Here is a 20,915-nt window from a genome sequence, read left to right as displayed (position 1 = left end):
CACAAGTTACTGGAATTACAAACAGGTACTACTGCACTTGTTCCCAAAACTTTGTAAATCCAAGCTTCTGTCAAGTATTGGACTGGCCTGGCCCTGAGGGACAGGGGTGTGGGGCAAAGCCACTCACCGGGCAGTGGAAGGTCGATGTCCACCATGGACCAGCAGGGCCCGAGAGGGGGCGTGGAACACCATGGAGTGGCCAGTGGCAGCGGGGGGCCTCCCACCTGCTGGGATCACCTGCTCCCAGTAACCCCCACCGGTGATGTCCAGATGGAAACGGAAGAGGCCGGAGGAGAAGAGGTCATGCTGGGTGCGGCCACCAGACACATAGAGCCAGGTGTCATCCACCAGGGCAGCGGCGTGACCTGCCAATCCTGGGGGCCCTGAGGAGCTGGAGGAAGGCGGTGCCAGGAGCTTCCAGCGGCCTTTGCCAAATGGGCTAAAGGCCCACACATCATTGGTGAGCGAGCCATCAGCCAGTTCACCACCCATCAGGACCAGGAAGCCGTCCCAGGCCACGCCCACATGGGAATGGCGGGCAGCCTGTGAGGAAAGACAAAGAGATGGAAATGGGAGAACATGGCTAGATGGAGTCCAAGCCAGACATGGTCAGAGACACGCAGAGGCTAAGACAGACTGAGGCAAAAAGGACAGAGATAGGCAGGGAAAGAAAAGGACAGATTCAAAAAAGCAGAGAGAAAGACACAGTAAGAGGAGAAAGGCAGTAAGAGATAGAAGACAGATATAGAAGTGACAGGACAACAGAGAAACAGACTCAGCAAGACAGAGGCATGGACAAGATGGACAAGAATAAGCCAGAAGTAGAGGCAGACTGAGAGACATGGGAGACGTACAAAAAGGCAGGATGTAGAAAGTGGGGAGAGGAAGTAGGAAGAAAAAGGAAACCATGAGGGTGGAGGGGATGAATTTGTTCAAAGTGCATTGTGTACATGTGTGGAAATACCACAGTGAACCCCTCGTGCTACAAATGGATACTAATACAGAAACAGGACAATATTTTTTTAAAAGAAAATATTTTTAGAGAAAAAGAAGCCAGGCACCAGTGGCTTATGCCTGTCATCCTAGCTACTCAGAAGTCTAAGATCTGAGGATCAAGTTTCAAAGCCAACCCGGGCAGAAAAGTCTGTGAGACTCTAATCTCCAATGAACCACAATAAACAGAAGTGGAGCTATGGCTTAAGTGGTAGAGCACCAGCCTTGAGCACAAAAACTCATGGACAAACCAGGTGCTGGTGGCTCATGCCTGCAATCCTAGCTACTCAGGAGGCTAAGAGCTGAGGATAGTGGTTCAAAGCCAGCCCAAGCAAGAAAGTTTGTGAGACTCTTATCTCCAAAAAACCACCAGAAAACCAGAAGTGGCGCTGTGGCTCAAGTTGTAGAGCACTAGCCTTGAGCTGAAGAGCTGAGGGATAGCACCCAGGCCCAGAGTTCAAGCCTCAGGACCAGCAAAAAAAAAAAAGAACAAGCAAAGATAGAAACGGAAACAGGTTTGTACTAAGTTGTGTGGGTAAGAAGTAATATAGGGTGATGGAGGCTGCTCTGGGGGGACCTTGGCTGGGTCTGGTGACAGGCTCCCCCAGAAGGGCAGAAGAGGGTCCATACCGGGGCAGGACTCAGATCCCAGGACTCCCAGGTGTTGGCAGAGAAGTTGTACAGGACCAGGTCACCCAGGGCCTTGTTGAGGTCCTGGCCTGTAGAGGGGCAGAAGTGTCAAGCTTTGGCCACAGAGTCCCCAGGCCCCAGGTCCCCAAGTCCCACACTGCCTCCCAAGCCACTTACCTCCAAAAACAGCCAGCAGCCCTACTGGGGACAGGAAGGCACCAGCCGCCCCGATACGAGCTGAGAAGGCAGGGTCTCCAGCACTGACATTGTGCCACCAGCCAGCTCCCTGGTTCTCCCACAAATGCAGGTCACAGGCACGTCCCAGGAAGCCACGCTCACAGCGGCATGGTCCCAGGCGCTAGGGAGGAAGGGGACATAAAGGAAGGGAGAGAGAGAGTCAGAAAAATGGGAGGGTCACAAAGAAACAGTCAGAGTGAGACAGATGGGGCAGACAGGGAAGACAGAAAGGGAAAAGAATGTTAAAGAGAAAGACAGAGGGCCAAAAGGAAAGACAGATGGGATAAAAAGCAGGACAGCTGGGCACTGGTGGCTCACGCCTGTCATCCTAGCTACTCAGGAGACTGAGATCTGAGGATCGCAGTTCAAAGCCAGCCCAGGCAGGAAAGTCTGAGAGACCCTTATCTCCAATTAACCATGGAAAAACCAGAAGTGCAGCTGTGGCTCAAGTGGTAGAGCACCAGCCTTGAGCAGGAAAGTGAAGGGCCAGAGCCCAGGCCCTGAGTTCAAGCCTCAGTACCAGCATACACACACACACACACACACACACACACAGACTGAAATATTGGCAGGAGTCAAGGTGTCAAGACCACAGGAGTTGCTGGCTGGGAGGAGTAAGGAGGGCTGAGTGCTCAGGTGAGGGTGGGTAGGAGGGAAGGGTAGATCTGCAGGTACTGGTGAAGCAGAACGGGAGCTCCAGGGGACCCTGGGTGCGAACTCACTGAGGCACAGGTTCCATGGCTGCCGCAATAGGTGGAGCACTCCTGCAGGCCACAGTCAGGGCCCCCCCAGCCTGGCTCGCAGACACACACTCCTGAGGGCTGGCACTGCCCATGGCTCTGGCAGCCACCAGGGCACAGGGAGAAGCGGAAGGAGGCGTTGAAGCCGAGTAGATTATAATTGGCATCACTAAAGAGGTGTAGCAGCATCTGTGGAGACAAGGGTGGCTGGGAACGGTGGGCAAGCTGGCCCAGGCAATGCCTTTGTCTTTCTGGCTTTGCCATCTCTATGTCCTCTGGGATGCCCTTGGCTGACTCTGTCCCTCTGGGTCTTTTTGTTTCCCTCTGTCCGTCCCCACCTCCACACACATTCTGGATCTTCCATCCATAGCCCCACAGCCTGACCCACTGACCTTGCCTGAGGAAGCCTCGATGGGTGGGGGCCTCGTGCTCCCGCTCAGACTAGCCAGCAGTGGGCCTTGTGGGGAATCGCCATCATACACGAACAGGTAATCGTACGTGCATTCCGTGTCCAGGAAAAGGAAGTCCAGCAGGATCCGGTGTTGGGGGCTCGGGGCTGAGCAGAGAACACAGAGGGAGCCAAGTTCCACCTCAGCCAGAGGACTCACAATGTCAAGCCCCCTCCCCGCACCATTCTACCACTCAGATGGGGAAACTGAGAGTTGAGACTCCTTCAGTGAACCCAGGGCATCTTCATTGATCCTGTCCGTGCCAGCCTCAGACACACGTGTGCTGCAGTTGAGGCCCAGGCCCCAAGCAGAGGTATGAGGTCCTCTGCTTTTCCTTGGACTTGTGTGGGATCAGATCCCCTCACTCATGGTCTGCAGAACCTTCAAAGACCCGGATTCCAAGCCTCCCAGAATCTCTCCCACTAGCCCTGTCCAAATTACACAGATTGTTTTCATAGATAACATCCGCATCTTTGTCAAATGCCTGCAGGAGGCTGGCTTGCCATCTGCCTTCCCAGGTTCAAGGTCTTCTGTTTCCATCTCCTCCCACTCCCACTCCACTCCCCAAGAGCATCTGATCCCAAACCACCACCACTACCACCTGGAAAAAGGACTGGGACTAGACAAAGAATGAACATGGCGTAAAAGGGAGCAGGTTAAACAAGCCATGGCAGTGTATACTTGCAATCCCGGCACTGGACTGAGTTCAAGGCCAGCAAGAGCTACAGAGACCCCTGTCTCAAAAAACAAGAGGGCTGGAGACATAGATCAAGTGGTACAATGCCTGCCTAACCATCACCAGGCCAAGGTTAAATTCCAGTATTACAAAAGAAAACAAACAAAAAAATCTCCCTCCCTCTCAAGTCTCTCAGTCTCTCACCTTAGCCCTTGTCCCAGATCACAACTCATTTTCTCATGCAATACCAGCACATCAAGTTTCCAATCGGCACCTATCAGCCCAGGGCAAAGCCCTACTTCTACTCAAAATCATTCACTGGCCAGGCACCAGTGGCTTGTACCTATAATCCTAGCTACTCAGGAGACAAAGATCTGAGGATCTTGGTTCAAAGCCAGCTCAGGAAGCAAAGTCTGTAAGACTCTTATCTCTAATTAATCACCAAAACTCAGAAGTGGTGCTGTGGCTGAAAGTGGTAGAGCACTAGGACAGCATCCAGGTTCCCAGTTCAAGCACTGTGACCCACCCAAAAAAAAAAAAAAAATTCACTGGCCCCCTAGTAACACAAGGCCAAGTCTGTGCTCAGTGTGACATTCAAGGCCCATTCTCCCAAGCCACCTCCTTGCTGCCCTGTCCACAGCACAGCCAGATGGACAAACCTAGACAAGAAGCCTTTTTTTTTTTTTTTGTCGGTCGTGGGGCTTGAACTCTGGGCCTGGGCGCTGTCTCTATGCTTTTCAGCTCAAGGCTAGTGCTGTACCACTTGAGCCACAGTGCTACTTCTGGTTTTCTGGTGGTTTATTGGAGATAAGAGTCTCATGGACTTTCTTACCTGGGCTGGCTTTGAACCATGATCCTCAGATCTCAGCCTCCTGAGTAGCTAAGATTACAGGCGTTGAGTGGCAACAAGAATCTTAAGACACACCAGGCTCCCTCATGTCTTTAGAGGGGTTGCTCCCTTGTCCAGCTCAGTAACTCCCACACATGCTTTGAAATTCCACATCAATGGCCTTGTTACCAACCTCAGTAACCTCCCTAGGCTTCAGTCCTGAGCACAGCCTCTGTGAGCAGCAGACAGGAAAGGGTTAAATGCCACAACCAGCCCCACCCCCTCCCCCCAGCTCATCCAATCTGAGACTCCCCAAGGTCACAAAATACTTTATAACTCTCCTGACTCAATCACACACTTCTCATTCTGTTCTCATCCTGCAGCCTGACAAACTGGAGGCATGCAGACAAGCTTATCCCCAAATGCATGCCTTCATCCATACCCCACAAAGCAGCCCAAGAGAGCTTCTTAAACAGCAACCAAAGCCAGGGACAGTGGTTCATGCCTGTAATCCTAGCTACTCAAGAGGATGAGACCTGAGGATCATGTTTCAACGCTAGCCTGGGTAGGAAAGTCCATGAGACTCTTATGTCTAATTAGCTACCAAAAAAGCTGCAAGTATTGTTGTAGCTCAAGTGGTAGAGCACTAGTCTTGAGCAAAGAAGCTTAGACCAGGGGCCAGGCCCTGAGTTCAAGCCCCAGGATTGGCATAAAACACACACAAACACACACACACACACACACACACACACACACACACACACACAGGCCCTGAGTTCAAGCCCCAGGATTGGCATCACACACACACACACACACACACACACACACACACACACACACACACACACACACACACACACACACACACACACACACACACACACACACACACACACACACACACACACACACACACACACACACACACACACCCATCATCATCTACATCCCTTCTGCTCAAAACCCTCCTATAGCTCTCCAGTTCCCCCAGATAAGACTGAGCTCCACAACCTGCCAAGGGCTGTAGACTCTCTGCATGATACAGTCTCTGGCATTCCTCTAGCTTTGGCCCATAACTTCTGACCTGTCTGACATCTATTTCCCTATGAGGTCTTTCTGGACTGTCACTATTTTTCGGATATGGTCTTCTGTTTCTGCCCAAAGCCAGTCACAGACAGCAATCTCCCCTGCTTATGCCTCCTTCACACTTGGGTACATTACCACACTTCATTTATTTATTAAGATGCAGTCTTTATAACTGTTGCCTGGACCAGATGAGAAACTCTATTCTTCCAATCTTCATCTCTATAATAACTGGAATCACTCCTGCATTCCTGTTCCCGCTTTCTTCCTTCAGATTCTGTCTGACCAAGGCTGGGCTCTGCCAGGCCTGTGGGATTCTCCCATCACAGACCCAACAGGGTTTGTCACTGTCTGTTAATGCATTTGTCTCTGCTACTGAACCATACCGTATATCACCAGAGACTGCTGGGACTCTATTGGTCTTTTGCCCATGTCCTGCTGGCAAATGCAATGTCTAGCAAATAAAAGACTGGAGGGAAAATGCTTTTACTAAAGAACTCTAAAACAACAGCAAGAACACTTTTTTTTTTTTCCCCAATCCTGGAAAAAGAAACAGTGTCAGGGCCTGGCACTGTTCCTGAGCTTCTTTTGCTCAAAACTAGCACTCTACCATTTGAAGTCACAGCATCACTTCTGGCTTGTTTGTTTGGCCAGTCTTGGGGCCTGAACTCTGGGTATGGGCGCTGTCCCTCAGCTCTTCAGCTCAAGGCTAGCATTCTACCACTTGAGCCACAGCGCCACTTCCAGCTTTTTCTGCTTATGTGGTGCTGAGGAAATGAACCTAGGGCCTCATGCATACAAGGCAAGCACTCTACCACTGAGCCACCTTCCCAGCCCTGGCTTTTTGTTTATATGGTACTGAGGAATCAAACCCAGGGATTCATGAATTCTAAGCAAGCACTCTACACTAAGCCACATTCCCACTCCCTCCCCCCCCACTGTTTTTTTTGTCAGTCATGGGGCTTGTACTCAGGGATTGGGCACTATCCCTGAGTTTTTGTGCTCAAAGCTAATGCTTTACCACTTTGAGCAACAGACCGACTTCTGGTTTGGGAGTAGTTAACTGAAGATAAGAACCTCATGGAGTTTCTTGCCTGGGCTGGCTGTTACCCATGATCATCAGATCTCCTCCTGAGTAACGAGGATAACAGGAGTGAGCCCCCAGAGCTCGGCTTAGCAAGAATAATCTTTTTTTTTTTTTTTTTTTTTGGTCAGTCGTGGGGCTTGAATTCTGGGCTTGGGCGCTGTCCCTGTGCTCTTCAGCTTGAGCCACAGTGCCACTTCCAGTTTTCTGGTGGTTTATTGGAGATGAGAGTTTCACAGACTTTCCTGCCCAGGCTGGCTTTGAACCTTGATCCTCAGATCTTAGCCTCCTGAGTAGCTAGGTTTACAGGCGTGAGCCACCGGCACCCAGCATAAGAATAATCTTAATACCATTTGTTGAACATTTACTATGTGCCAGGCCTCCACTATGTTCAGATCTGGTCTCCTTCAAGAATGGTTGGAGATGAATTATTATCTCCATTTGGAGTAAAGGAAGGAACCACAGAGAGAGAAATTCTCATGCCCAAAACTACAATGCCAGTAGGAAGAGCCTAAATTCTAAGGCAGGTGCTTGGACTCTGCACCTGGGTTAAGTTACTCAGAAAATTCTCCCACTGGGCTGGGAAGGTGGCTCAGTGGTAGAGTGCTTGCCTTGCATGCCTGAGGCCCTGGGTTTGATTCCTCAGCACCACATAAGAAAAAAGAAAAAAGCCGGAAGTGGCGCTGTGGCTCAAGTGGTAGAGCGCTAGCCTTGAGCTGAAGAGCTGAGGGACAGCACCCAGGCCTAGGGTTCAGGCCCCAGGACCAGACCCCCCCAAAAAAAAAGAAAAAGAAAATTCTCCCACTGATGCTCCTGGTTTGTTTTGGTGTGTGTGTGTGAGAGAGAGACAGACAGACAGACAGTCACAAAGTAGCACAGGCTAGCCTCCAACTCTCAATCCTCTTCCCTTTGCCTCTTTTTTTTTTTTTTTTTTCGGTCGTGGGGCTTGAACTCTGTGCCTGGGCTCTGTCCCTCATCTCTTCAGCTCAAGGTGAGTGCTCTACCAATTGAGCCACACAGCACCACTTCCAGTTTTCTGGTGGTTTATTGGAGATAAGAGTATCAAGGACTTCCCTGCCCTGGCTGGCTTTGAACTACTATCTTCAGATCTCAGCCTCCTGAGTAGCTAGGATTACAAGCATGAGCCGATGCCCCACTCCCTTTGCCTCTTAAATACTGGAAATACAGGTATGCACCATCACTCCCAACTGGTTTGTAACTGAGTCTGCATACATCTCCCCTCTACATTTTCCACCTTCCCAGGCTGGGAAAGAGTAGGTTGTCTGCATTCTTCAAAGGTCCCAATATTTTAGAGCACAATTCCTGGATGAGAACCGGACTCTGGGAATGTGCTGAGTAGATGATCTTACAAATGAATGAATGAGTGACAACTGCGGGGCCCCACTCACCCTCAATAAGCCATTCGCAGTTGCCATTGACGCTGTAGTTGCCCGCACCGTCCGTCACGAAGCCTGGCGCCTCCCGGAGCACCTGCCGCTGCCCCTTGCAGTCGCCGGCCAGAGCCCTGGGGGAGAGCGGCCCCAGCACGGCCCAGGCCAGGGCCGCCAGGGCCGCGGCCAGAGCCCGGCCCAGGATCATCGCCGCCTCCCGCAGTAACCCTGAGAGTCGGGGAGGGCTGGGAGGACCCGGAGAGGCCTTCTCAAGGCTTGAGACGCCACCAATGCGACCCCTACGGCCTTGTAGGCCCGGCTGGCCTCAGAGACCCCACTGAAGGGACGGCCAGTGTTGACAAGCCCCGGATGCCGAGGGGCGGGACCTAACCATCCATGAAAGGCCCTGTCTACGGGACCGTGATAGACGGGGCCATAAGCCTCTAAGGACCATTGGGCTCCCCCATAGACACAGACCCCCCATAGGGGGGCCGACCCCACACACAGAGACCAACGAACAATTAGACTCGGGCCGCGGCAGGCCCAAACAGACCTTTATAGATGGATGGGTCGGTGCCCGAGGGCCACAGGCCCTACGGCCCCATGGTGCGGGCCCCAACCCTCCAGACCCAGAAGGTCCCGGGGAGACCCCTCGAGCCGGGGGCGGGGCGCGAGCGGGCGTCGGGGGCGGAGCCTGGCTTCAGGGTCTCGGGCCTGGATCCCATAGGTACGCGCTTCCCTCCACAGGCCGCCGGACCAGACCAGAGAGACTGAGGGGAGTCGCGGGCTAGAGCGACTGAGGTAGAGGAGGGGGCGGGGAGGGAGACCCGCCGGGAGGGCGGGAGGCGCGCAGCCGCTGTGGAAAGACTGGGAGAGAGGAGGCGAGAAGTTGCCCAGCTGCAGGTCAGAGCGGCCCTAGGAGGACTGCGGAGAGTCCCGCCTATCTGAGCCCAGGCGCATGCGCAATAACCTCCTGAGCCAGCGTGTGTGTGTGTATGTGTGTGTGTGTGCGCGCGCGCGCGCGCGCGCGCCACGCATGCGCAGTGCTAGGATGATCCAACCTGGGATCCGTTTTGCATATGCCACTGGAAGCACCCCTATCTCTGACTGGTAAAGGGAAGGTAAAAATAAAGGAGCGGTGCGGACGGTTCCGCTAGGTGATTCTTCTAGACCTCCAGATTCTAGATCTGCATAAAAGTCAAATTATATACACAGGGAGTTGGTGGCTCACGCCTGTCATCCCGGAGGCTGAGATCTGATTGACCACAGTTCGAAGCCAGCCTGGGGCAGGAAAGTCTGTGAGACTCTTATCTCCAGTGAACCACCAAAAAAGCTTGAAGCAAAAAGCTGTGGTTCCAGTGGTAGAGCAGGCCAGCCTTGAGTACAAAAGCTTAGAGACAGCGCCCAGGCCCCGAGTTCAAGCCCCAGGACACGGAGACACCACACACACACACACACACACACACACACACGAATAAAAGAAGCCATTGTGTTGGGCTGGGAAGGTGGCTCTGTGGTACAGCACTTGCCTTGCATGCTCGAGGCCCTGGGTTCGATTCCTCAGCACCACATAAGCAAAAAGAAAAAAGCCAGAAGTGGCACTGTGGCTCAAGTGGTAGAGCGCTAGCCTTGAGCTGAAGAGCTGAAGGACAGCGCCCAGGCCCAGGGTTCAGGCCCCACGACCGAAAAAAAAAAAAGAAGAAGCCATTGTGTAGATAAAAACCTCAACGGCTCCTCTTTATTTTGGCAAGAGAGAGAGAAAGAGAGCCCCCTCCCCCGGGCTGCGCGCGGGGCGGAGGTCACAGATCCGATGGATTTCAGAGTCGAGACCAGCTTCACAATATCCGTCCCGGGGAGCAGGTGGCTCGGGGTCGCGGAGTCCTGGAGAATCACGGGCAGGGTCCTGGAGGTCATCATCGGCGTTCCGGAATCCAGCGGGGTCACAGGTCTCGGAGGGGGTCAGGGGGTCGGAGATCACGGAACAGCGGGAGCCCAGAATCCGGCGCCATTCGGGGCAGGGGCTGAGGGAGGGGACGGGGAGAGCGGCTCCCGCGGGACCGTTTGGCACAGAGGACGGAGGGGCGGGGGCGCAGCGCACCCCGCCTGGGCGGGCGCAGGGTGGGGCAGGGCGGGAGGGCCCAGGACGGTCCTTCCCCGGGGCCGGGACGGAGCTGGGGAGGCGGGGGAGGGGTCCGGAGCCCAGCCGGGGCCCGGTGCGCGGCCCTTAGGTCAAGGGCGGTGGGGAGGGCGGGGCAGGGGCGCTCAGACCGGGGGTGCGGGACCCCCGGCTGTGTGCATGCTGAAGTATTCGGTGAAGCCGCCGCTCTGTGGCGCCGCCGTCTGGGCAACCAGCGGCTGGTAGGGGGGCGTCGGGCCATCCCAGCCCGAGTCAGCCGCCTTGGGGAACCGAGCGGGAAGGGACGGGGAGGCTGCGCCCGGCTCGGCCATGGTCACCACCACGCGACCCCTCGGGGCCACCGCCGCCGCCGCTACCGCCGTCTCCTCCACCTGCTTCCCGGCCTGGGAGGGGGGTCAGGGTCAGAGGCCATCCGGGACCCTCGGGGGGGAGGGGCAGATGCGGCCCCGAAGGCCCGTCCCCCTCCCCCTCCTAGAGAACCCCGCTCCCCCAGTGTGGACACGCTTGTCAGTGGGGGGGGGGGGGGTGGCGCCCAGAGGGGACGCGCCTGTCAATCAAGGAAAGTGTGGGTGGCGGGGCGCCTGGGCAGAGGAGCCAGGTACTCCAGGGGTGGCGTCGGGGTGCGCGGGGCGAACTCGGGCGGCGGCGGGGGGTCGGGGGTAGAGCCCCGGAAGGCAGGCGGCGGGGGCACGGCTCGCGGCGTCGGCGGGGGCGTGCGCAGAAGGGCCAGGACCCAGCCGGGCAGAGTGGGCGCGGGCGCCGGGGGACGGTCGCGGCGCGGGGCGGGGACGCGAGGGGTGCGGAAGGCGGGGGGCGGGCTCAGGCGCCCGGGCGCGGGGAGGGAGGGCGGCGGCGGCGGCGGCGGCGGTGGCGGCGGCGGGGCCGGGACTGGGGTCAGGTACTCCAGGGGCGGCGCCAGCAGCTCCTCGGGCGCCGGGGCCGCGGGGCTTACGGAGGAGGCGGGCGGAGGGATGGAGAAGAGCTCCGTGAAGTTGGGCACCGAGTCGCTGATGAACGTCACGTTCCCGTAGACGTGCTGCGGGAAGGCCTTGTCCGACGGCTGGCTTCCTCCTCCGGGGCCGGGGATCCCGGCCGAGGCGATCTGCGACGTGCGCACGTGGTACGGGAAGTTCTTGTTGGCGGCCGAAGGGCGGGTCATGATCTGAGGCCAGGGACGCGGCAAGTTGAAAAAGCATGGTCCAGGGTCTGGGCTCCCTCCCCCCCCCACCCCCCCTCTCTCTGCAGACCCCACTTCCTTGCTGCCATTCAGACAGGACCCTACACCCCTCTAATGGCAGCCTCTGCTTTCTCCTTTAGTATCCCAATAGGCTAAGACCCTTTGCTTGTGGCTCAAATTTAAAAAAAAAAACAAAAAACTAGCTTGGGCACTGGTGGCTTACGCCTGTAATCCTGGCTACCTAGGAGGCTGAGATCTGAGAATCCCAAGTTCGAAGCCAGCCCAGGCAGAAAAGTCAGTTAGACTCTTATCTCCAATAAACTACCAAAAAGTCAGAAGAGGCACTGTGGCTCAAGTGGTAGAGCACCAGCCTTGAGCAAAAAAGCTCAGAGACAATGCCCAGGCCCTGAGTTCAAGCCCTGGGACTGTTATTGGGAGGGTGGGGGAGAGAACAAAAAGCTAAAAGTTTAGGCTCTCTCAGTGACACTATCCAAAAGCACGGGTGACGATGATAGACTATTTTCATAAACACAGCAAGTTCAATTGAACATCAATCAGTTAATAGGCTTTAGAATGTTAGTTCCATGAAGTTAGGAACTTGGTTTTTCTGGTCCCTGGTAAATCCCTAATGCTTTCTAGAACATCCAACCCCCCAATCAATGGCTGAATGGGGGAAGATAGCTCTGGTAGGTTATAAGGGCCCAGTGACTGTGCCCTCCAAGCCCAGCACCGCCAACTCCAAGATGGTGCTGAAGGAATAAACAGGAACTGAACACCATGAGACTTGGATTCCAGAAGGGCAGCTGTGCTGAACGAGGATGGGCATTTTTTAGGAAGGAAGCTTGCTGAAGATAAAATAATAGCAACGGCACTGCATGTGGCACTCTAGGCTGGCATAGCACCTCTTCACTCCATCACAAAGTGTGAGATCTGGGGCACGTTGCTACAACAATCCAAAAAGGATTGTCAGGCCTATCTGGAAAGATGAGGGGGTAAAAATGAAAACCGCTGGTGCAGAGCCTGGCATATGGCAGGGTCTCAGCATTTCACCTCTTTCTGTCCCTTTCTGACTTCCTGCAGATTGACTGGCCAGAGACCGGGAGTGAGTCTGCACGTAAGTCAGGCTGTGACATACAAGATGGAAGACCTAGCCCCTTTTTAGGAGTGGGGGGCAGCCATTCCCTTTGTGGGCTCTGGGGACAGAGTCCTGGCAGGCTAGAATCTCAATGGTGAAAAGGCAGCTGGGTCTAGAGCTGATGTTCAAGGAGATGAAGGATGGGGCCTCATGAATCCTCCACACTTCAGTTCACCACCACCCCCCCCTGGATGTTCATCCTTACCAGAAACACGCCGTGGGCATACAAGTGGATTCCCAGCTGGATGCCATTAACAATCTTCTCCCGAGCCCACTTGGGGATCCCAAAATTGGCTATCAGGGCCATGACAGGAACTGCAAAGAACCTGCAGAAGAGATATTGGGTGGACTGAGACTGCGCCTGCTCTCCTCCCCCATCTCACGGCCCCGCCTCCCCTGCTCTGCACACACTGGCTGCCAGGTTGGGACCTGGTGGGCAGCCAGTGTGACCTTTGGAAGGCAGAGTTTGAAGGGAACAGGAATGCCACTGGCCTGGGAAATTCTAGGGGGCAAGGACTAAGCATCTGGGAGGTAATCAATAAATGATCTGTAAAAAGTCGGGTACCAGTGGCTCATTCCTGTAATCCTCACTACTACTCAGGAGGCTGAGATCTGAGGATCGCTGTTTGAAGCCAGTGCAGGCAGGAAAACCCATTGAGACTCATCTCCAGTTAATTACCAAAAAAAAAAAAAAGCCAGAAGTGGAGCTGTGACTCATGAGTAGAACATTAGCCTTGAGAAAAAAAAAAGCTCTGGGGCAGTGCCCAGGCTCTGAGTTCAAGCTCCAAGACTGGCACTAAATAAATAAATGATCTGACTGAATTAACAAGTGGTAATAACAAATAAGAAAAAAATAAGGATTTATTGCATGCCAGTCTTCTTTTTTTGGGGGGTGGGGGTGGGGGTTGGTCGTGGGGCTTGAACTAAGGGCTCTGTCCTGAGCTCTTTTGCTCAAGGCTAGTGCCCTACCACTTTGAGCCATAGCTCCACTTCTGGTTTTTGAGTGGTTAATTGGAGATAAGAGTCTCAAGGGGACTTTTCTGTCCTGGCTGGCTTCAAACCATGATCCTTGGATCTCAGCCTCCTGAGTAGCTAGGATTGTAGGCATGAGCCATTGGCACCTGGCACTAATCTTTTTTTTTTTTTTTTCTCAGTTATGGGGCTTGAACTCTGTCCCTGTGCTCTTCAACTCAAGGCGAGCGCTCTACCACTTTGAGACAGCACCACTTCCGATTTTCTAGTGGTTTATTATAGATAAGAGTCTCATGGAGTTTCCTGCCCAGTCTGGCTTTGAACTGTGATCCACAGATCTCAGCCTCCTGAGTAGCTAGGAGTACAGGCGTGAGCAACCAGCGCCCAGCTTGATCTTCTTTCTAAGCATTTTACACACATAAACTCAGCCTATGGTTCACACCTGTAATCCTAACTACTCAGGAGGCTAAGAAAGTTGAAGCCAGCCCAGGGCAGGAAAGTCCATTCAGACTCTTACCCCTAAATAATCATCAAACAAAACTAGAAGAAGAGCTATAGTTCAAATGGCAGAGCCTCAGTCTTGAGCAAAAAAGCTAAGGGACAACTTCCAGATCATGAGTTCAAGCCCAATACAAACACATGAACACACACACACACACACACACACACACACACACACACACATCTTCCATACTAGGGGTCTGACTTGGGAGGCAGAAATGGATTGAAGCCCCACTATGTCTCACCAGAGGGTGTAGGCAGCGAAGAAGGGCACATAAAAGGGTTGTTTCTCTGGGAAATGGCGTAGTGAGACCAGCACAGCGTAACAGAACCACACATACGCTGCCACCTGCAGCCCGATGAGCCCATAGCCAGCTGGAGATTCGTACGTGTACAGTACCTGGCCTGGATCGAAGAACTGGACCCACAGGAAGAGAGTTCATCATAACTCCAGCCTCCTGCCCCAACCCAGCCCTGGGCACCCAGGGAGGAGAGGAACTGAGTCAGGACAGAAGCAGCAGTGTTCAATGTTGGAGGTAAAGAAAGAAGAGGAAACAGAGAGGAAGAGCCCACACGAGCTACAGTGTGCCCAGTGGCAGGGGGAGGAGGGAACTGAACCCCTACTGTATGTGAATTTTTCCATTACCATCAGTTCAACAAGAGAGGCCTTCCTGTCACCCCCTCCCACAACAGAGTTTATTGAAGCTAAGAAGGCAGCCATTTAGCTAAAGGTATTATAAAGCTTCAGAGGAAGTGCCAGTGACTCACACCTGTCATCCTAGCTACTCAGAAGGCTGAGATCTGAGGATTATGGTTCAAAGCCAACCCCGGGCAGAAAACCCCATGAGACTCCATTAACCACCCAAAAGCCTGAAGTGGAGTTGTGGTTTAAGTGGTAGAGCACCAGCCTTGAGCACAGAAGCTCAGGGACAGTCCCCAGGCCCTGAGTTCAAGCCCAAGGACCAACATGGGGGAAGCGGGGAGGTAAGAGCCTCTGGGTTTTTCAAAGGAGACAGATCCTAAGAGAGGAAGGGGTGTCATCACCCAAGGACAGCCAGCGAGGGAGCAGAACCACATGTGACTCCTGAACTCTTTGACATGGAAGTTGAAGTGTGACAGACAGTGAGAGACGGAGGAGGAGGAAAGCGACTCAGAGATGGCTAAGAGAGGAGGAATCGCTGAGAGGCAGATGGGAAGGTAGACGCTCAAGCCGAGTGGGAGGGAGGGAGATGCTGGTGGGGAGGGCAGCAGGCAGGGGAGGGGGCAGACAGGGGTATGGGGACTCACTTCCGCCTCGTAGATGAGCAGCACCACATGGGTGAGGGTATATAGGGTCATGTACACGGATAGCTTCACTGAGCCCGAGTGGCTGATGCGGCCCCTGGCGGCAGGCCATGAGGGGAGACAGCAGGGTGGGGGCTGTCAGGGAGGAGGGAGCAACCACACAATTCCCCCCTCCCAACACACACCCTCATCCCCTTCCCCCTGCCCTGATCTCTAGCCCAGCCACCCCACAAGCACCACCCCTCTGCCCGGGCACCGTGTCACCGTGAATCCCTTCCCCAGAAGGATGAGCATGAGCAGGAAGATGAGGAAGCTGGAGGAGAAGAGTAGCTTGGCTGGGAAGGGAAGAGACGGTGGCTCAGTAACAGGCTCAGAGAAGACACCAGACATGGGCCAAGGGCTCTGCCCACCCTGCCCCAGGTGCCCACTCCATTCTCACCCAAGATCTTCACACTTTCGTTGCCAATGCCATCGGTGGCATACTGGCCCCAGTAGATGCAGAAAAACAGGAGGCTAAGGACTGGAGGGGAGGCAGAGAGGAAAGGACGGAAACCAGCGTGGTGACAACGCTGGCCTCTAGCACTATGATCTAGATAATCTGAATCCTCCATCACCCCCATCAAGCTCCACACCCTCTATTCCCACAGACTTGACAGACTCAAGTCCTTTGTTGCCAGCCCCTCTCTTTCTCAGACCCAAGGGCTCCAAATCCCAGACCTCCTCCCTTAGGCCCTGGGATCCAAGCCCCAGCCCTCCTCCCTCAGACTCGGAGATCTAGGCCCCAGCCTCCTCCCTCAGACCCAGGGCTCCAGATCCCAGCCCTCCTCCCTCGGACCCAGTGGTCCAGGCCCCAGCCCGCCTCCCTCAGACCCAGGGGTTCAGATCCCAGCCCTCCTCCCTTAGACACAGAGAGCCACACCCCAGCCCTCCTCCTTCAGACCCAGGGATCCAACTCCAGCCCTCCTCCCTCAGATGCAAAGTTCTAGTCCCCAATCCTCCTCTTTCTGATTCAGTGGCCCAGGCCCCAGCTGCACTTCCCTCAGAACTCAAGAACTAGGTTACTTCAAACCTCACCCTCCAGTCCTGCTGCAGCCATGAACATTTTATAGGTGGTATGAAGCAACTGTCGGCCTTTCAGCAAATCTAGGAAGGGAAAGGCTGTTTAAACCCAGGAAAAGGCTGTTCACAAGCAGACAGGAGGCCAGCCTACCCTGCTTCCCCAGATCTCCTACCCATCCTGCCCCACCCCTTACCACAGGTACCCAACTCACATCCAAAGTAACAGGAAAGGAAGAAGATGAGGATGAAGATGAGAAGGAAGGTCACATCTGTCTCCAGAATCCCTAGGATTTGGTAGAAGAAGGAAAAGTGTCCTTTGAGTCCTTTGGTTCCTGGGCAGGCAGCTGCTGTGTGCTCCCATAGAGATTCTGGTTTCTGTCAGTTATTGGAAGCTCATGTCTGTCATCCTATCTACTCAAGACGCAGAGATCTGAAGATTAAGGCTCAAAGCCAGCCCAGCAAGAAGATTCATGAGACTCATCACCAATTAACCATCAAAAATGCTGTAATGCCGGGTACCGGTGGCTCACGCTTGTAATCCTAGCGACTCAGGAGGCTGAGACCTGAGGATCATGGTTCAAAGCCAGCCCGGGCAGAAAAGTCCGTGAGACTCTAATCTCCATACACTACTCAAAAACTGGAAGTGGCGCTGTGGCTCAAGCGGTAGAGCACTCGCCTTAAGCTGAAGAGTGCAGGGACAGCGCCCAAGCCCAGAGTTCAAGCCCCACAACTGACAAAAAAAAAAATGCTGTAATAGGGGCTGGGAGGGTGGCTCAGTGGTAGAGCACTTGTCTTGTATGCCTGAGGCCCTGGGTTCGATTCCTCAGCACCACATAAGCAAAAAGAAAAAATCCAGAATTGGTGCTGTGGCTCAAGTGGTAGAGCGCTAGCCTTGAGCTGAAGAGCTGAGGGACAGCGCCCAGGCCCAAAGTTCAGCCCCCACGACCGGACCAAAAAAAAAATGCTGTAAGTGGGGCTGTGGCTCAAGTGGTAGAGCACTAGCCTTGAGCAAAAAAGCTCCGGGACAGCGCCCAGGCCCTGAGTTCAAGTCCAGGACCAGCACACACAAAAAGGGCTGAGATAGGGCTGGGAAGGTGGCTCGGGGTAGAGTGCTTGCTTTGCATGCATGAGGCCCTGGTTTTGATTCCTCAGCACCACATAAGCAGAAAAAGCTGGAAGTGGTGCTGTGGCTCAAGTGGTAGAACTCTAGCCTTGAGCTGAAGAACTCAGGGACAGCCCCCAGGCCCAGAGTTCAGGCCCCAGGACTGACAAAAATAAATAAATAAAAATTTAAAAGGCTGAAATCTGAAGATCTTGGTACAAAGTCAACCTTGTAGGAAAGTCCATGAGACTCTTATCTCCAATGCACCATCAAAAAACCAGAAGTGGAGCTGTGGCTCAAGTGGTAGGGTGCTGGTCTTAAGTGAAAAAAGCTCAGGGACAGCACCCAGACCCTGCTTTCAAGCCCCAGGACCTGCATGAAAGAAATTAAGCAAGAAGGGCTGGGAAGATGGCTCAGTGGTAGAGCGCTTGCCTTGCATGCATGAGGCCCTGGGTTCGATTCCTCAGCACCACATAAGCAAAAAGAAAAAAGCCAGAAGTGGTGCTGTGGCTCAAGTGGTAGAGCACTAGCCTTGAGCTGAAGAGCTGAGGGACAGCGCCCAGGCCCAGAATTCAGGCCCCACAACCAGACCCAAAAAAAAAAGAAAGAAAGAAAGAAAAAGAAAAAGAAATTAAGCAAGAAGAAAGAAAAGGAGGAAAGAAGGAAGAAAGAGCTGAGGCCTAATGTCTCATGCCTGGAATACTAACTAAGGAGGCTAAGATCTAAGGATTGTGGTTCAAAGCCAGCCTGGGCAGAAAAATCTGTGAGACTCTTATCTCCAATGAACCACCAAAAAAACCAGAAGTGGAGCTATGGCTTGCAATGATAGAGTGCTAGCCTTGAGCAAAAAAGCTCAGGAACAGCACCAGCCTTGAGTTCAAGCCCCATGACTGACAAAAAAGAAAGAAGGAAAAGGAGAGAAAGAGAGAGGGGGGAGGGGGGGGAGGAAGAGAGAGAGAAAGATCCTAGTTCCCTTTCCCCGGGTATGGGCTCACCAAATTCATCTGCTGAGAAGTGCCTGGTCCAGAAGGACTTCCCGTTAGTGAGGACCATCTCATACTCCAGCTGCAGCCCATCTCCCTGTGGGCAGTGGGGAGGCTGTAGGAGGAGCCTGTGCAGGTAGGGAGTCAGCAGGATGGCAAAGAGAAGGCCCAGGAGGCGGCCCTGGTTCCTTACCCCGCACTTGCTGAGTGCGATGTACCACCACCTTTCACGCACGGAGCGGAAGCTGCGGCCGCTGGAGCAGCTCAGGTAGCGGGTTCCCTCCTCTGACACCACCTGGGGAGGTGCCAGGAAGCTGAAGTGTGTCCTCAATGTCCCCTGGGACCCACTCCACCTCACCATACCCCGTGGCGTCCACACCTGACAGCCTGACCAGGCATACTGGGTGGTGAGGTTGATGACCTGGTTGTTCTCAGGTCTGATCACAGACTCCTTGGCTATGCAGTCCTGGAGAAGGTAGGGCCAGGGTCAGTCTCTGGCCAGCCACCATCTTCTGCCCCTCCCCCTCCCCCTTGCTTGTGTCCCTCACCTTGTCCTTCGCCTTGTACACAGCTGGCCACTGGGATGGGTCATCAAAATAAAGGAGGATGTTCTGACAGCACTTGGCCTGCAGATCCAGAAGAGTGTGAGGGGGATGCAAGGATCTGGGGAGCCCTTGCCTTGGGCTGGGATAAGCTCTGGGAGTTTACATCCACAACTTGGTCAGTGGTTGGGGGTTTGGGGAGAGACTCACCTCGGGATAGCGGAAGCGAAAGTCCAACCGGCCATAATCCGAGAGAAAACAAAATCTCGTCAGGAACACCCAGTCCTGGCAAAGGGATCCACACCCCCACAGTCAGCCCCTCTTCTGAGTTCTTCTGGAACTCTCCTCAACTCCATAGACCACCTTCCCCCTCCCCCGCCCCCAACTTTTCTTCCTCACCCTCAGGTATACCAGGCTTTCCAAATACCACAAGGAGTCCAATACCAAAATACCAAAAGTCACCTCCAAAATTGTTTCCAGACCCCCTTCACCATGGGTCCAGAGGGTCCTGCCACCCCGATTTCCTCCCTCACAAGCCCTCTCCTCCCCCTCCCCAAGTTTCCCCCCTCCTTCCATTTTCCAGGCACTCTAAGGAAGACATGGGAAGGGCAGGTGCACACCCCGGCCACCTTCTGTCCTGGGCCTCTTCCCACCCGCATCCCCTCGCGCGCCCCGCGCCCCACACGCACACCCGGGCCCCGCAATGGCACATGCGGTGCTGGGGAACCGGGGTGCCGCGGCGGGAGGGGTGCTGTCCCTTTCAGCACCAGCTCCTCGCGGCCCGCCCCCTCCCGCCCAGCCCTGGGCTCCGAGACACCCCCCACCCCCGCCATCCGGCCTCCACCCCGCGAGCCCTGCAGCCCCGACCCCAGACCCCCCTCCCCACACACGCCCCCCGCGCCCCGCGTCCGCCCGGGGGCGGGGCGGCGCCCCCATCTCCCGTCCCCGGCCCGGCGTGGGCTCGCAGGGGGGGACCCCGGGGCCTCACCTCCTTGGAGCTGAGGTTGCCCCGCACGTACTTGGCCCGGGCGCGGGGCGGCAGCGGCAGCAGCAGGAGCAGCAGCGGCGGCAGCAGGCGGCGCAGCGCGGGCGCGCGCGGCTCCATTCCGCCCGCTCCGGCTGCCGCTCGGGCTCCGGCTCCGGCTCCCGCTCCGGCCCCGCGACCGCGGCGAGCGCGAGCGCGCGGCCGGCCAGCGCGCGCCCCCGATTAAAGGAGCCGCTGGGCGCCCCGGCCCCGCCCCCTCCCCACACCCCCCACCTCCGCCCGGCCCAGCCTGACCCCCGCCTAGGACGGGGGGAGGGGGGAAACCGTCTAGGGAGTGCCCGGCGTGTGTCACTCCATCGCCGCTCCGGTCCTCTCCTCTGGGGGTCTCCTGGTTACCTCTGGTTCCCCATGTCCTAAATTGAACTCTAGGTCTGCACGGTCCCCCCGTACCCCCCCCCAAAAAAAAGGTGTGGACCTCCTCCAGTCGCTTGGGGGTGGCCCAGGACCCCAGATCTGACGCTCTGTCCTGACCTCCCCCAAAGAACTGATTAGTCCTCGTCATCCATGGAGGCCACCTCCAGCTCTGAGTCTTGGATTCCTGCTGTCCTGGGATGGAAGCAGAGAGGCACGGAGGGCAAGCTACTTTGTCTGGGTCACACAGCGCAGAGATAGCAAAGTTCACCCGCCACAGCCACCATCCCTGGCTGTCTGCCCCTATCCTGTCACTTCTTGGCTGGGTGTGAAACCTGGTCTCTGTGAGACAAGAGGTATGGGATTGATTGATTGACTTGCCAGAGCTAGGGATCGAACTCTGAGCCTCTTATCCTCCCTGGGTCCTAGGCCTCTCCACTCTCTCAGCTTTCTTTTCTTTGTTTTTTTTGTGCCTGTCCTCAGCTTGAGTTCAGGGCTTAGGTACTGTCCTTGAG

General features: G+C 55.1%; 2 protein-coding genes across 5 annotated transcripts in view; both read right to left on the bottom strand.

Moving 5' to 3' along the window:
* The window catches only part of Megf8 (multiple EGF like domains 8), a 40,630-nt gene extending 31,610 nt beyond the window's left edge, over positions 1 to 9,020 (bottom strand). Inside the window, exons 1-6 of the mRNA XM_069998941.1 lie at positions 8,131 to 9,020; positions 2,993 to 3,156; positions 2,583 to 2,789; positions 1,801 to 1,981; positions 1,624 to 1,712; positions 128 to 543 (exon numbers count right to left, since the gene is read on the bottom strand). Coding sequence (XP_069855042.1) covers positions 128 to 543; positions 1,624 to 1,712; positions 1,801 to 1,981; positions 2,583 to 2,789; positions 2,993 to 3,156; positions 8,131 to 8,320 — 1,247 coding nt within the window. The 5' untranslated portion in view covers positions 8,321 to 9,020. The remainder of the gene's footprint in view (positions 1 to 127; positions 544 to 1,623; positions 1,713 to 1,800; positions 1,982 to 2,582; positions 2,790 to 2,992; positions 3,157 to 8,130) is intronic.
* Positions 9,021 to 9,839: 819 nt separating this feature from the next.
* Positions 9,840 to 20,133, bottom strand: Tmem145 (transmembrane protein 145). Of its 4 annotated transcripts, none has more exons than XM_069998978.1 (15): positions 19,993 to 20,133; positions 19,215 to 19,289; positions 19,011 to 19,088; positions 18,842 to 18,928; positions 18,656 to 18,757; positions 18,475 to 18,577; positions 16,590 to 16,661; positions 16,393 to 16,461; positions 15,758 to 15,838; positions 15,575 to 15,653; positions 15,322 to 15,415; positions 14,280 to 14,452; positions 12,767 to 12,887; positions 11,202 to 11,411; positions 9,840 to 10,632 (listed from the first exon to the last, which is right to left on the bottom strand). In XM_069998978.1, exons 1-15 carry the CDS (start codon positions 20,107 to 20,109, stop codon positions 10,375 to 10,377), a joined length of 1,719 nt encoding a protein of 572 aa, XP_069855079.1. In that variant the 5' UTR covers positions 20,110 to 20,133; the 3' UTR covers positions 9,840 to 10,374. The 4 variants fall into 4 exon arrangements, with proteins under 4 accessions (XP_069855079.1, XP_069855081.1, XP_069855080.1 ...); XM_069998980.1 differs by having other exon boundaries at positions 9,840 to 10,133; XM_069998979.1 differs by having other exon boundaries at positions 18,475 to 18,559.
* Between the last annotated feature and the right edge of the window lie 782 nt (positions 20,134 to 20,915).

The sequence above is a fragment of the Dipodomys merriami genome, unplaced genomic scaffold, assembly GCF_024711535.1.
Source record: "Dipodomys merriami isolate MVZ:Mamm:240054 unplaced genomic scaffold, mDipMer1.0.p SCAF_52, whole genome shotgun sequence".
Classification (NCBI taxonomy): Eukaryota; Metazoa; Chordata; class Mammalia; order Rodentia; family Heteromyidae; genus Dipodomys; species Dipodomys merriami.
Note: the sequence above shows the minus strand (reverse complement) of the source record. Positions and strands in the feature narration are given on the sequence as shown.